The following is a 15,597-nucleotide window of genomic DNA, read 5'->3' as shown; positions in this document are numbered from 1 at the left end:
GTAGAACGTGGATCCAGCGGAGCCTTCGACGTCTAACGAGGTCGAGCCGGAGCCGGCGAGGATGGAAGCGGCGTCGACGTTCTCGGAGCCGGAGGATTCCAAGACGGCGTCGCTGGATAAAATGGGTAGAAAGGAGCCTGAGGATACACCTGCGGCACCCCCAAGTTAAAGGCCAAAGGACCCATCAGACCCGTAGGTGCACCAGGGGCATACATGGCACGAGCAAATACCCCATACATCGCATTTAAGTAATGGGAAGGGTCCTGACCTGGCCCAGGAAAGGCAGGATACTGGTCAGGCCCCACCGGACTCGGGCCAACCGGCGCCGACGGTGGATTCAACGGCGTCGCAGGCTCACCCGGGGCTTGAAGTTCTTCCGGGGCCGGAGATGGAGCCGGAGCCGGGGATGAAACCGGCGTCGGAGTCCGGACCGGAACTGGCGAAGCCGGAGACAAAGGGACCACTGGAGACGAAGGACCAGCCGGTGAACCCAGCACAGGAGAAGGAGAGACGGAGTCCCTTCGACGCCGAGCAGGTGACTTCGGCTTCGGCGCCGAACTCTTGTCAGAATGACGCCGAGAGGAATGCCTTCTCTTTTTCTTGTGCTTCTTAGCTCTCGAAGCATGCCTTGACGTCGACCTCGATGCCGACCTCGACTTCGATCGAGACCTCGATCTCGATTTCCTCCTCCCTCTCTTCTCCTTCTTCATCTTGGCAATAAAGAGTTTTGCCTCCCGTTCTTTCAGAGCCTTTGAGCTCATTTTACGGCAGCTGGTACAGCCATCCACATCGTGGTCCGAGGATAAACACCACACACAGTCCTCATGTGGGTCAGTGATGGACATATGCTTGCCACACTCCCGGCAAGGCTTAAATCCAGACTTCCTCGATGACATCTTCAAAGAAGACAAGAAACAGCAATGAAAATACACAAAGTATCCACGACGCTAACAACAGCGATTCCCGAAATCCGTTGGCTTCGACGGCGCGGAAAAAAGGGAACTGACGTCATCACGCCGACGAGGTCTTCTTATGGAGCCGGTGACGTCAGCGGAGTCGCGAGCGGAGCCATGTCTCTGTGACGTCGTCTTCGGCCTCATCGGCGTGGACTGCTACAAAAGTTTTCCGAATGTTGCTGGCGCAAGGGATATTCACAAGATGAGGAATCCACTGGCAGATGTATCCATCAGAAGAAATCGGCACAAAGTCCTTCCAAAGGCTGCTTTTTTGCTAAGGCATAGCAGATCTTAATAGAGCACCCCTCTCAATAGTCCCTTTGGGCAAAAAACAGCTTACATTTCCTGCCTCAAAATGGAGAGATGGTCTGCCGCCAGTTGTTGGGTAGAAAGAGGAAGGTGCAGCAGGGACGACAGGCATGGCAGGGAGTAGCCCTTGAGAACAATTCGGAGAATCCACCTGTGCATAGTTATCGCTTGCTAACTGAGATAGAACTAGTGGATTCTGCCTCCCACTGCGTGGCTGTGACCATGCAAGGGTACACTTAAGTAGTTTGGCAGGTGGGGCTGCGGGAGGGGTGGTGGATTGGGTGGCATGTTTGCTGTGGGCACCACGGCCTCAGTCTCAAAACTGCTGGGTTCCATGTTGGGGTGGGAAAGAGTGGCTGGGTATGCAGTGGCCGAAGCCACAAAAGGAATACTGGATAGACTGCTGATGAGGCTGGGTAGAAAGGCCCAGAGAGCAAGCCCTACCCTACTTTCTCGAGAGTGGCTCAGTCAGCTCTGGGGACAAGTAACGAATTGTCGATTTGGAGCAGGACTTGAAATGGTCCTGGTGCTGCGTCTTCTTGTGTTTAGTAATGTAAAGTTTTGCCTTCTGTTTCCTGATGGTCCTCAGGCTCATCGAACGCACAGTCTCTGCAGGTCTTAGAGTCTTGGCTTGACATAAGACACCACAGCAAACCTGGTAAGGATCTGAAACAGATATCTGCTTGCGACATTACGTATAGGACTTAAAATCTGTTGTTTTAGGGTGATGACATCCCTTGCACACTGTGAACATTTTGTGGAAATAATCAGTGCAAAAGTGTCTTGGAGAGACAAGAGTAGCTCCCAATCCACTTCGAGAGGCACAGAAAGAAAAGAACTGACATTGTGCAGGGGTGGCGCCTATATAGGCCCCACACGTCACTTTCAGAGCAGAACTGCACCAGGGCGGAGCCGCATGGTGCTGCCTTCTGGCTCATTAGGTACTACTGAAAAGTTTCCGGAGCTTGTCTGACACCTGGGGCATTTTTAAAGGTGAGGAATCTGCGGGTAGAAATCTCTATCTGAAAGTGTGGTTTTGACCACTCTCCCGTTTATTTCCTCCAAAATTATTGTGCCTCTTTCCTTCTGTTGCAGTTTCTGTTACTCCTGATTAATGAATTTTGTTTGCATAGTGTTGTCCCAGTGTATATCAGTGGTATTTACAAATGTTAGAGAAAAAATTCAAATATGTTGAAAGCAAAGCTTCAATAAATTAACTTGTTTGCTAATTCTTCAAGAACATTCACGGTAGCACAATATAATATGGCAAGAGAAATTAAAACACATTTAAATGTTATTACATTTTATTACAGTGCACATTGTTTTGTTTTATATAGATGTACATTGGAAAAATCAAACCTATGCAATAGTTAAAAATAAAGTACACCACGTTACGTAGTATATAACGCATTCCAGTGTATATCTGAAATTAAAGAGACCTGGGGTTTCTTCCAAGAGAATGGAACAAATGCCTCATATTTTGAGACTGGCCTTGTGGTCATATATAATTCAAATAGTAACTTGACTTATTGGTTTGCTTTAAATGTAAAGATGGACTTTACTGCAGTAGAATTGAAAACTACTCTAAAATTGCTAAGAAGTTGTTTGTAGGACTAAGGCAGTCAGGCACCATGTGGTTAGATCTCCTTGCCTCATGTTGCTGTATGTTCAGCCTTTCCCGAGGGCACTCGCTCACTCTGAGGCAGATGTGAAGAGAAGAGCTTTTACTTGGCAGAAGGAAGTGTTCGTCTCCATGATGTTGGTCTTCACTTCACTGCACTGGAATTGCAACGTGAGAGGATCCGTTAATAGTTAACCCTCATTTTTGTTCACTAAAATCATGAGCTTGACCCCCACATTGCTGCATATTTTGGCCTCTTGAGTTGTGGACCAGATCCTAATGTGGAGGTGTTACCCGGGTTCAGATTCACAAATTATTGTCTATCATTATCCAACCATGTGCAGGATCACCCTCAATTGGTAGCAGCTTCCAAGTCTCCACAAGGCAGAGCTGCTACCCAGTCTTTGTGAATGTGGCAGCTCACCATGCTTGCTCCTGGCCGGCATCTGAAGCTTGAAATGGTACTCCCCTTCTAGATGTAAAAAGTATTGCTTCACGGTACACAAAGTTCTCCCGACTGAGAACATTAGGTCTGCAGAACACTTGACTGCAATGTTGGATCACGCAGGTGCAGAGCAGTTAGCAATGTCTTCAATTGAGGAAAAGAAGGATGAGGAGGGGAGACCTAGGAACAGTTGAACTGTACTTCATTGTTGCTAATAGACATTTCATTCAGTCTTTTTAATGAATATCTACAAAAAAAGGCAACAAAATGCGTTAAGAATCAAGATTACATGATGATTAATTTTATTAATTCAGTGGACAGCATTTTGGTGCTAGGTACCAAGACAACAAAGAAGAAATTAACCAAACAGATGAGCTTTTAGAGAATGTTTAAAGGCACTGAAATTAGTTATACTGTGAATGGAAAGTCATTCAAACGTTTGAGAGCAATGGGCGTGATCGAAGTGTTCCGCCCCCTGTGGGTGGCTCCTAACATTCATAAAAAGCTTGATCCTATGTTACAGAAAGCTCTGTGTATCAAACAGAGGACCTTCAAATGAATTATTTACTTCAAAGGAAGCCAATCAATTAAGGTCAAATTTCCAGAGGCCACTGGATAAATGAACTGCCATATTCTACAAGCTTGGAAATAATAATCTTGGAGTCCAAAATACAGTTGATGAGGGCTGTAATAGTGTAAGTGGGCCATCACACAGACCCAACCACTTGCCTGTTTTGTTGTGGGGAAAAAAGGGCAGTTTCTTTTTCAGAAATATTACCTGGGTAAATAAATTACTCAGAACATTTTATGTACACCAACACTGCTCAGGTATGACACAGTTGGCTAACAAAGTTTTTACTTAATGTTCTAGACTATTTACAAAACCACACAAACATATTAAGCAGAAGAGCTTCTAAGGAGAGTACCCTGGAAAATAATACCTGCATCAAAAAAATTCAGAGTAATTTGAAAACAAAAATACTCCAAATGGCAGTTACGTCACATCATGTCAAAAATGGCCAAACAGGATGCAAACTAATCTTTACATATGAATCAATCTCACATACCACACTGTCCAGGAAAAGCTAGTCTTCTGTGTTTAATTTACAGTTGTGCATATTTATATGCATGTAGAATACCGGACATTCACCCTTTCTGCCTGGTCACTATGGAGTTTTTGCCTATTGACGAACTATCTATCTATATATTTTTTTTGTTTAATCTGTTTATTATTACTTTGACAGGGTAAATACAGTGCATATCATTCCATTGGCTTTGTCCATTGCATGTTTTACAGTTTTTAGTACATACATCACTGATCTGTACATTTACACACAGTACATATTTTTCTCGCCATTTCCCAAGGAGAGTCCTCCCCGTCAGCCCGTGTCCCTCGGTATTCACCCCACCCGAAATCTTGCCACTTGCTCCAAATTTGTTCCCATATCCTCGGACATCCCCGACACTCATATATGGTTTTCTCTGTTATCATGCACCTGTCAAGATCTGTCATCCAGTCTTGTAGGTCCGGAGCCTCTCATGCCCCCCAAATCCTCTCCATATTGCGCTTGGCTATTGTTAGGCCAAGTGTTACCCAGGTATGTTCCCAGGCCCCAAGGTCAGTGGTCTCCCACACATTCAGGAGGCACCATTTTGGGGATGGAGCCATCTCAACTCCCGTTATCCCATTTATATTAACAACAATGGCAGTCAAATATTGCTGTATAAGAGTTCACTCCCATATTGTGTGACAGTAGGTTCCGTCTTGGCCTCATCCCCGTTTTAGCCAGAGCGTGACAGGAATACTATGTTCTATGCAGTATTTCCAATTGTTGCAAGCGAAATTTCGATGAAATTGCCACCACCCTAGGGAATGCCAGTGACTCTTGCCAGTCGTCGTCTTCCAGTTCCCCCAAATCTGATTTCCACTGCTCCCGGAGTCTAAGGAGGGGGTCAGGAAAATGATTGACAAGTTTCTGGTATGTCATGGAAATACCTTTATGACGCATGTGGTCTTTAAGGATTCTGTCCTCTAGCTGGGATGATTTGGGGAGCTCCGTTCCCCTCAGGATTACCCACCGCAGTGAATGGTTAATTTGGAGGTAGCGAAATGTCTCTGTTTCTGTTAGCTCATATTCTTTCTGCAGTGCTGTAAAGGGTTACTCCACCTCTTACCCACAAGTCACCCACTCGGGAACTACTTATTAGGTCCCATTTATCAAAACCAGAGGTTTTCACCAAGGGGCCCAGCTTTTCTGTCTCCCATAGAGGAGTGTGTTATTGTGTCTCACAAACACACGAGGGAGTTACCCTAATTTAAGGAAAAGGGACAGGGTGTATGTATGAGCAACAAAAAGATTACCTTTCCACCTTAAATCTTAACCAATCAAGGTAATTTGTTTTACAAGACAGCAGTATAGGTGGCCAACCCGTTGTTATTGAGATGTGGGTTCCCAAAGATAAACAATTATTTAACAATAAATGAAATAAAAAACATAAAAACAAATGAACATTAAGTTGCAATATTGCGCAATACTCTCAATGTAAAAGCCAATGATCACATGGAGATGTATGTGTTGCTGTAATTCCCCCGCAGTGCGGGCGAATTCCACGCATGCGCAATTCGGACGGCCGGGCACACGCCCACCGTGACGTCGGACAACCAGGGGCTGTCTGACGCATGGAAAGGGTTAAAATCATTATCATGTACAAACACAGAATACATATCATGAAAATAAATTTTAAAGTGCTAGTGCAAAAGATACAAATCTCTTACAGGACATCACTCTTACACATAATAATATACATTGGTGCAAATAAAAACCTCAATAATCAATATCACACCTATGTTAAAAACTGAAGAAAAAAAAACCTGCTTGAGATCTGTCGGTATAAAAAACTGTAGAAAACTGTTGACGCAGCGTTTCGGTGTTATTGTGCCTTTCCATTCCATGTGCCTCTGGACTGTGTACCATAGTTGGACGGTGATTGCGTGGGGCCCGTGAGTGACTGGAAACCGGGGGAGGTGTAGAGCATTCTAGTGTAGCCTCCTTTGCCTAACACGTATTTATACATTCATAGGCTGGCTCTTCTGGCGGCCAGTGTGTTCACTCATTGATGGCCACTAGTTGTGTGGCCAAGTAGTATTTCCCAGAACCAGCTTCTGATATGCTATTCTTGGAGGCTTACCGTCCCCCAACAATGACCGCTGTACATTTTCTATTGCCTGAAAATACTTGGCGGGGATTGCGTATGGTAAGTTATGTAACATATATATAGGAAACAGGGGAGAGCCACGATCTTGAAGAGGGCAGCCCTCCCCAGCGGAGTGAGCGGCAGGGTCCTCCAGTGACACATCGCCCTGCAGGCGCAACAGAGGGGCGGGAGATTGAGTTAATAAAAAAGATCGGAGTTGTTAGTACTATATATCCCAATATAGCAGAATCCCTCTGTCGTCACCCCCGCCCGCACTCCCCGGGGAGTGTAGCTGGCACCCCATGCAATATGTAGATACTGGATTTCAAACAGTTTATGGTGTATCCCGAGTATCTGCCAAAGTTTGTAAATATATTCAGTATTCTAAGTATCAAAGTCTTTTGGGACATCAAGTATAGAAGTAGGTTGTCTGTATATAAGGATATTCTATATTTCCAACTGTCAGCCCAACGCAGACTCCTTATCAGTGGATACCTTCTGACCCTTTTGGCTAGAGGTTCTAGCATCAAGGCAAAAAGTAATGGCGATAGGGGGCAGACCAGCGTTGTCCTTCTCCATAGGGGGAACCTGCGAGATTTACCACCACTTGTGCCGAGGGGTCAGTATAGAGGAGTTTTAAACGCCCCATGAAGTTGGGGAATTCCATCCGTTCCAGCACAGCAAACATATGGCCATACGACGGAGTCGAAGGCCATGAGGGCGTCAAGCGACATGACTACCGCATCGTCCCTCAGTGTGTGTACCCTCGGCAGTACGCCATTTAGTCTCCTTAGATTAAGCGCTGTGCTGTGTTCTGGCATGAAGCCTGACTGGTCTGAGTGTACCAGTTGTGGTATAATCTGGATTAGGCGCATAGCGAGTAGTTTAGCGAGGACCTTGGCCTCAGCGTTGAGCAGTGAGATGGGACGGTAGGATGTACAATTATCCCTGGATTTTCCCTCCTTGTGAATCAACACTATGGAAAGCAGTCGCTGGTCCTCCCGGAGTCTCCCCACCGCTCGACTTTCTAGGTACATATTTCTGATATGGGGGCTATTTTACTTGCCGCCAATTTATAGAGCTCGATTGGGAGGCCATTTGGCCCTGATGCCTTACCTGACTTTATACCACGGATCACTCTGGTTATTTCTTAGTCTGCTATTTTACTCTCTGTTAGCGTTAGAGCCTCGGGCTGAGGGTGGGGAGGGGAGTATCTGTCAGTATCTCTCTCGCATCCTCTTTTGACGATGACTGGGAGGGTGAGTAGACATCATAGTAGTGACTGGCAAACACCTGAGTTATTTGTTGCGGGTCGCTGACTGTCTGGCTCGCCCTCGCGTTGATAGCAGTGACTAGCCTACTTGCTTGTTCCCACGTGTCCAACCAGGCCAGCAGTTTCCCTGCCTCGTCTCCCACCTCATACAATCTGTGCCGTGTGGCCATGTTTTGGGCTCTAGTTGCATCTGTTACTATCTCTTTGTACTCCTTTCTTTTTAGGTTGGGGTATGTTTGGATTTCTCCGGGTCGCTACCCGTCAGGGTGCCCTTCAATTGTTGGATCTCGCGTTCGAGGGTTTTGATGATGGCTCTTTTTTCCTTTCTGTGCCAAGCCATCAGAGAGATGGCGTGTCCTCTTAAAACTGGATTGAAGGCCTCCCAGAGGGTCAACGATGATTGGACCGGCCCCTTGTTTTCTTTGAAATAGGTTCTTACAGTCTGGCTTAAACCCTTTCTCACCCGAGGGAGTTTGAGCCACCCTGGGCTCATTGTTACTCCTACTCTCGAATGCGGCACCCCACTAGAATACACAACCCAAATTGGTGAGTGATCTGATATTCCCCCTACCAGATGCCGTACCTCCTTGAAGCACACCACTAAGTCTGCCAGTGGGATTACGTAGTCAATTCCCGAGAGGCTATTGTGAACACCCGAGTGGAACGTAAAAAGCTGGGCTGTTGGGTTGTGTGTCCGCCAGCCATCTACCAACCCCATGGCGGCTAGGAATTCGGAAAGCTGAGAGTGAGTTTGTGATGAGTGTCGCGGTGGGTATCTGTCCTTTTTGTCTGAAAGCGTGGCATTAAAGTCTCAAGTAAGAGCTCCCCTTCAGGAAATTCCACAAGTACATGGCTTATGTCCTGAAAATACACACAAGGGGGGCTTGGAGGAGGTTTAAGGACCTGCATGCGCGGACTCCCCATTTGTAATACCTATCACAAAAAGAGCCCAGGGGTCCAGAAGATAAGTGAGGGGCATGTGGAATGTGACAACTATGCTCGAGAAGGGGATCCCTTTTAAGGACAGTTCCCCTCACACACCAAAGGTGTCAGTAGCTGTTATTTGATCCTGACGAAGGCCATGACACTCTGATAGGTCCCAAGGCCGAAACATGTTGATCGTCTTCTAATGCAGCTGTCTCTAATGTCGGCAGTTACATTACTAGTCATCTGTTTTTAATCCTGTCACAAGGTAGCAGAATAAAGCTTGCCAGAGCTAACCTTGTAGCCAGTTTTAACCACAATTCACTCTAGCACTGCACCTCACCCACAACACACCACACTCACATAGGGTTTTAGAATAACCCCTCTTTTAATATAAAACATCCTTGAGCGCTTCCTCACAGCGAGGGGGTTGTAGCCCGCATTAAGACTAGGTTCTTTACATGAGGAGGCACCCCAATGATGAAGCATGACACCTTTGGACTGTTCGAAGGGAACCGTCCTTAAAAGGGATTCCCCTCTCGAGCATGGTTGTGACATTCCACATGCCCCTCAGACTTATGTTCTGGACCCGTGGGCTCGTTTTGTGATAGTTATGTCCTGAAAAGCCAGCATGTGTAAAGCCGGGGCAATATAAATTGTCATGATAGGGGAAAGGTATTATTCTGCACTATACCCACCCCCCTTGATCCAGTGGTGAAGCCTGCATGGACTAAAAGTTTATAACCCCACCGATCCAAGGCTTTACAGGCATTGCCGATCAGTTGAGTCTCTTGGAGCAGGACGACGTCAGGGGACTGGCGCTTAACATATTGGAGTACCACTCCACTCTTTACTCTATCCCTCAGCCCATTTACATTCCATGAGAGGAGATTTAACCCCGGGTGTGTATCAGTGTGTCATTTCTGGTGTGGCTTGCCCATTGCTCCCTCCCATTCGCTCCAAGGCATTGTCTTGTAATCTGCACTTTACGTGGTACGGCAATACTGTTCCAATAATGTTCTAGGCATATTATACACAGCAATTCTTACCCCTGTCAGTTCATTAGAACATCATTCAACCAATAAGGAGTAATCCTACTTCCCTTTCCCACCCTCTCCCTTCTGTTCAAGAGAAGAATAACAATAAAACTTACCATTAAGCATATCCCACTCCCTGCTTCCCTGCAATCCGGGTCTAAATCTACCCGCCTCCCCACCTATGCAGGATGCCTGTCACCCTATCCCAAACTGAGTCACGGGGGACCAGAGCTTCTCCCCTGCATCAGCCCCTTTATCATTAGACACCCAGATTATACCATCAACTTGCATGGTGATTCTATGTCTCTATTTACCGTTGCGTGGATCGCTGTTTGTTACGCCGTGGGATTTGCCTATAGTCAGTTAGTATTGCATGAGTTGGTAAGTCCAATATTGAATCGACCTATTCATGCTAGATGCACCTCCCCTCCTGGTTTTTCAGGTCTGGTTTCCAGTGTCATCTGGTCTCTCTGTTGCAACGGCTGTTGTCGTCTTTTATCATGCCGATCTATGGGGCTGCTGCCCCCCACTGTCCTTCACCCTTCTAACTATTCCCACACTGCCTCTGGCGTCTCTAAGAACCACGCTTCACCCTCTGCCTCAATTCTCAGTTTACCCGGGAAGAGCATAGGGAACTTCACAACTTTGCTACACTGTTCCTGTTTGACTTCACTATACAATCTTCTTAGCTTTCAAACTTTGATGGTGAAGTCGGGAGAAAAGGTAATGGTTTTGATTTCATAAGCTACTGGTGGTGCACTTCTGGCCGGCTGCAAGATGATGTCTCGGTAGTTGAACAGGCGGGTCAAGATGGGTCTTGGTGTGGCCCTGGGTTTGGGTCTAACCCTGGGACACGGTGCACTTTTTCTACCGAGAAGAATTTCGAGAGGCCTCGTGGCTGGAAATATTTAGTGATTAGCTCTTCCACAAAGAGGTCTGTTGCCAGTCCCTCTGCCCGCTCCGGTGCCACGAATATCCGGACACTGTTGCGCCGTGACCGTCCCTAATAGTCCTATAGCTTTGCTTCCGGTGTGTAGCTGATGGACTGCATTTCCTTGACCTGCTGTTGCATGTTTTTTGAGTCTCCCTGCAGCCCTTTCACGGTTGTCTCTACTGGGGTGACCTTGTCCCTCATTTTTCCGAGGCCTGCTCTAAGTAGCGAGACTTCAGTTGTGAAAGTGTCCAGTCGTTCTACCAAGGTACGGACTGCCGTGATCGCTTCCATTATGTCTTTGAGGAAGGGATCGTCAGTCTCCATTTGCAGTGGGGCTGTGGTTGCGCGTTTTGTGGGCATGGCTGCGTCTACCATCTGGTGTTTGTACGACGTGAACTTGTCTAGTTTGGTTGGCCCTCTCGACCCCCTTTCCCCTGTCATAGCCCCTGAGTAAAAGGAGTTTTAGGGTTCTCGCCAAGGCTTCTGCAGACTGGGGGTAGTGGCTGGTCAGGTGTCTTCCAAGTGGTGAATCTAGGACCTGTATTCCAATGTATTCATCCTTTTGCAGCTTCCTGTGCCTTTGAGCTTGCGATGAAGTTACTTCCATCTATTGGCACTGTATTTAATGGGAGGGGGACTCCTTCTGTAATAGAGGTCATCTCCTTGCCCAACCTTGTTCACAGGTTTCTGGCAGACCCACCTCAATTTCGAGACACTAGGGAGCCCTTTCCCGCTTCCTCTTGCTTCAGCTACTGTCCATATTTTCTTGCTGATGTATTGCCGGCCTTCTCTGGTCATTCAGAGTCCGCAGGGCCCTGGCAGTATCTTCCAAACACCTCACTGAGTGCTGACTCGGCTTTCTAATGACAATACGGTTGTGTGCAGGCCCTCCAGATTTCATTTCAAGCCTGCCCGGGGAAATCTGCCACCCTGTCAGTTTGCTGGCAGCATTCCCAGGCGCTCTCTCCTCCGTGCCACTTCTATCCCGGGAGTTGGGATCTTTCTTTCCCCTATGCTCTCTTGCCTCTGCCCCTCCTCATGGTTGGAAGGAGATATTGCACTGCTAGTGAGCTGCCGCGCCGATCCGTGCCTCTTGCCTCTCTGTGTTTGTCCACCGCCCAGCGCCCAGTCATCCACGCTACTCGAGGTCCCTCCGCGTCTCTCCTGCTAGGCCTCCACCGTCGATCTCGCTGGTGCTGACACTATGCAGGGATTATGCAGCAGGCTAGAGGAGCTTCATTTGTTTCCGCCAACTTCCTCGATGTCCCACCACACCCCCGAACCCTATATGTTTGCTGGTTTTAGAACTCTGTGAACTTTACTGCTACTAACCATTAGTAAAGTGCCTGTGTACCCCCTTTTAACATGGCTGGATAGGCATTTTTAACTTGCCTATAAATCCATAGTATATGGTACAAGATGTATCCAGAGCCTGTAAGTCAAATGTCACTAGTGAACTACAGGATCAACTCTGCCATCCACTTCAGTGACAGTGTAAACCATGGCTTTAGGCCTAAAAGTGTTGCCTTACTGTAGCAGTGTAAATATTGAAGTTTGACCGGTCAAAATAAACCCTTTTGATAGGTCAAAAAAGCATTTTTAAGTATGTATGTCACCCCAAAATGCTCCAAAAGCTATTTACTCTGTAGCAAGGCTGTTCCAAACTTTAACACAAGGATGCAATATTAAATACTAATACTGTATCTCTGGAATCGGACTAGCTAGAAAGACAATTAGAAATAAGAAAATAACAAGTCACTTACCTACAATAATGCTCTTTCTGGTAGAGACTTTATCTAGCCAAAGATTTCCCACCTTTTGAGTATTCCCCAGGCATCAGGCTGGATTCAGAAAACCCTTTTTTTATGTTACGTCGGCGCAACCAAATGTGGCACCCAGTGGTCCCGCACTGACGCCGTACTGCTCCAAAAGTGACATGCGGGACCTATATTGGGCAAGTTCTGCGTGCTGTCAGTTGTTTTAAAGACTGTCCACACCCCCAGACGTGCAGCTCCAAAAGCAAACCGATATACCAGTGTGCAGATTCCTTGACTGGGATTCTTATTACTGGGGAGAGTTAAATCACAGCATGGGGGAATGGGAGGGTTGGTAAGTAATCTGCACCCTCTCAACAGCCCCTTTGGCCAAAAGGGTTTGCACTACCTGCCAAAAAAGGATAGATAGTCCACCGTCCGTCGCTGGGTGGATGATGCTGGAGGGGATAAACAAAAGGTAGGGCATAACCTCTGCTGAACCCACCTGTTATACGTGATTGCTTGCCAACACAGATAGCATCAGTGGATTCTACCTCCCAATGGGTGGCTGTGACCCTGTAAGGGTACACTAAAGAGGTTTGGTAGGTGGGGCCTGCAGGGGTGGGGGCATTTGACTGAGCAGCATGCTGACTTTGGCCAAGGGCGATGGGCACTTAGCTCTCTCCTGCAAAACTGCTGGGTTCCCTGCTGGGGTGGGATAGGCTGGTGGTTAAGAACGCCTCCGCCAAAGAAATTAAAGGAATGGTGGTATTTTTGCAGCTGGCAGAGAGGCTGAAAGAGCAAGTCATAGCCCTACTCTATTTGAAACGCACAAGAGCACAGTGAGCCATGTCCTTAAACAGGTGAGTCCCATCGAAGGGTATGTCCATCAGGGAGGGCTGGAAGTTGCCAGAGAACCCAGTTGATCGTAGCCACGCACGTCGACGATTGACAAGGCTGGTGTCTATAGCTCACCCAGCGGAGTCTGTGGTATCATAACAAATTGTGAATTTGGCCCATCATGACCATCTTGAATCGCATAAGAAAGGGAAAGGCAAAGGTCTTCCAGTACACCAAGGAGGATATGTGCCACCAAGGGTGTGGGTAAATCTGCCCAATAAACAGGAGGCACTGAGCTATCGCAACACTAAACTGACTCAGGAAAGAGACGCTACATGATTGCCTACACCCGCTGCCCTGAGGAAGGTTAACAGTCAGGTCCTCTTTGAAAGGGACAGGGCCTCAGAAGCAGTCTGGCCCGGTTGCAGAACCTCGTTCAGTACGCTGGTTTCATCTCCATGGTGGGGAGAGTGAGGTCAAGGACTTCTGCTGCCCAGTGCATAACCATAGAGGCAGATTCTTTTGTGGCAGCGCCAGGCGGATAAAAGGACTGTCTCCAGAGAGGCAATTAGCCAACTAGCGTCCTGCAAGTCCTCATATCAATTGTCTTCTGCATAGGTCTGAGCGAACTAATACCCCTGGTCATAGTCATTATCGCAGTCAGTCCCAAAAAGGAAATGTAGAGATTATTCTGCCTTGTGGCAATGTGAGAGCAGAAACTGGTGCCTCTGTCGGATTTGGGCGTGACATTGGTCGAAGACAATTAGGGCCACTGTGTCAGGCGGCGAGGTTCAAATAGAATTACCCAGGCCTGGCATTGTGGGAGCAGAGGCAGCATCAAAACTGGAGCAGAGGGCAGGAGTTGGTCAGAGGGTTCAGTTGGCGCCGAAAGCAAACCTGCTGGCGGTAGTCCAGGTGGAAGGCCTTTCGGCTCTGTGTGCCCTAGCTGCACGGAACTCTTCAATCTGGCGTGGGTGAAGGGCATGGAAATTTAGGCTGTGTCAGAACCAGCTGTGGATTCGGCTCCGAAGTCGACCGACCTCCAGAGCAGGAGTGAGACAGTTGGCTCTGCCCACTGGCTTAGTCAGGCGAGTGGGAATGGCCTGAAGGAGTGGAACTCCACTTATACTTCTTGTGGTTTTTTGTGCTTGCCGGAGGACTTGCAGCACGACAAAGACCAGTCTCTAGAGAGGCTCTGACGACTCCAGAGACGGGAGTGGGTTTGGGATAGAGCCTTGGATTTGGTTCAGAAATTGGATTGATCCTGATGTTGCATCTTCTTATGCTTGGTAACAAAGATTCGCCTTGCGCTCCCTGATGGCCTTCAGGTTTATCAGTGTGCAGTCTCTGCTAGTCTTGGAGTCGTGGCCCAACACCAGACACTGCAGGTAAACTTGGTGGGGATCTGTCACAGACATCTTTAGTGGGGTGACATTTCCCTTGCACGCTGGAATTTTTTTTCAAGAAATTAGGCGATTGAAAAGTCTCTGAGAGACGAGGGAAGCTCCAGATCCGGGTGAAATGGAAAGAAAAGAACTTATGTCAGCACGCAGGAGTGGCATTAATATAGGCCCGCATGTCATCTCTGGAGCAGAACGGCATCAGTGCAGAGCTGCGAGGCATCACCTTAAAGTGCACAGAGGTACTATAGAAAAAGTTTCCAGTCTGATGCCTGGAGAATATTTTAAAGATGAGGAATCTGCGGCTGAAAGTCTCAATCAGAAACTATTTTTAATTCAATTCAATGGTGGTCACATTTTTAATAATTATTAAGGAAAAGGTAATTTTAGAAATTTACTTTTTGCCCACGTAACGCCTCTGGAGGCACATTTGCATGAATTCCATCTGTCGACTGGCAGCGGAATAGACCCCTTGATGAGTTGTGAAAACTGCTCCAAGAGCAGGATAAAGGCCTAGGGAGGTGTTAATCCCTTGAATGGATGGCAGGAACTTGATTAACTTCAAAGAGGCCTCCAATGTCAAAGGCAAATGTAAGCTTACACCTGCACTAGACCTCTTCCCACCCCTCCAGCCTGGCAGGCTCCAATCACAGAGAGCATCTATTTTTGACATTGCAGTGTCACGTCCAGCGTGAATGTCAAATCCTGCTTATCAGATCAGCTAGGTTTACATATAACAATTGGGACACATTTTGAGGGAAGGAAACAGGATGGCAAAACTTTTTGTGTGTATCCACTGTCTAGTTGCTGGAAAACCCTGCTTTGTTCTACCAGACTTGTGTCTCTGGGTTTATTGGGGGTACCTTGTCTGCTTCAAACTTGACTGGTGATAGATGAGGGAGGAAACTA

The 15,597-nt window shown here is 47.3% G+C and overlaps 1 protein-coding gene across 2 annotated transcripts in view; it reads right to left on the bottom strand.

Annotated features, from left to right (window-relative positions):
• Positions 1 to 2,551: 2,551 nt before the first annotated feature.
• The window catches only part of MGAT4B (alpha-1,3-mannosyl-glycoprotein 4-beta-N-acetylglucosaminyltransferase B), a 1,507,233-nt gene continuing 1,494,187 nt past the window's right edge, over positions 2,552 to 15,597 (bottom strand). For both annotated transcript variants that reach the window (XR_014966618.1, XM_085617756.1), the window contains one exon: positions 2,552 to 3,578. Coding sequence is in view for 1 of the 2 variants with exons in the window: in XM_085617756.1 (XP_085473882.1) it covers positions 3,555 to 3,578 (24 nt within the window). In the remaining variant the exon portion in view is untranslated. The remainder of the gene's footprint in view (positions 3,579 to 15,597) is intronic.

This window comes from Triturus cristatus, chromosome 7 (assembly GCF_964204655.1).
Source record: "Triturus cristatus chromosome 7, aTriCri1.1, whole genome shotgun sequence".
In the NCBI taxonomy this organism is placed as follows: Eukaryota; Metazoa; Chordata; class Amphibia; order Caudata; family Salamandridae; genus Triturus; species Triturus cristatus.
Note: the sequence above shows the minus strand (reverse complement) of the source record. Positions and strands in the feature narration are given on the sequence as shown.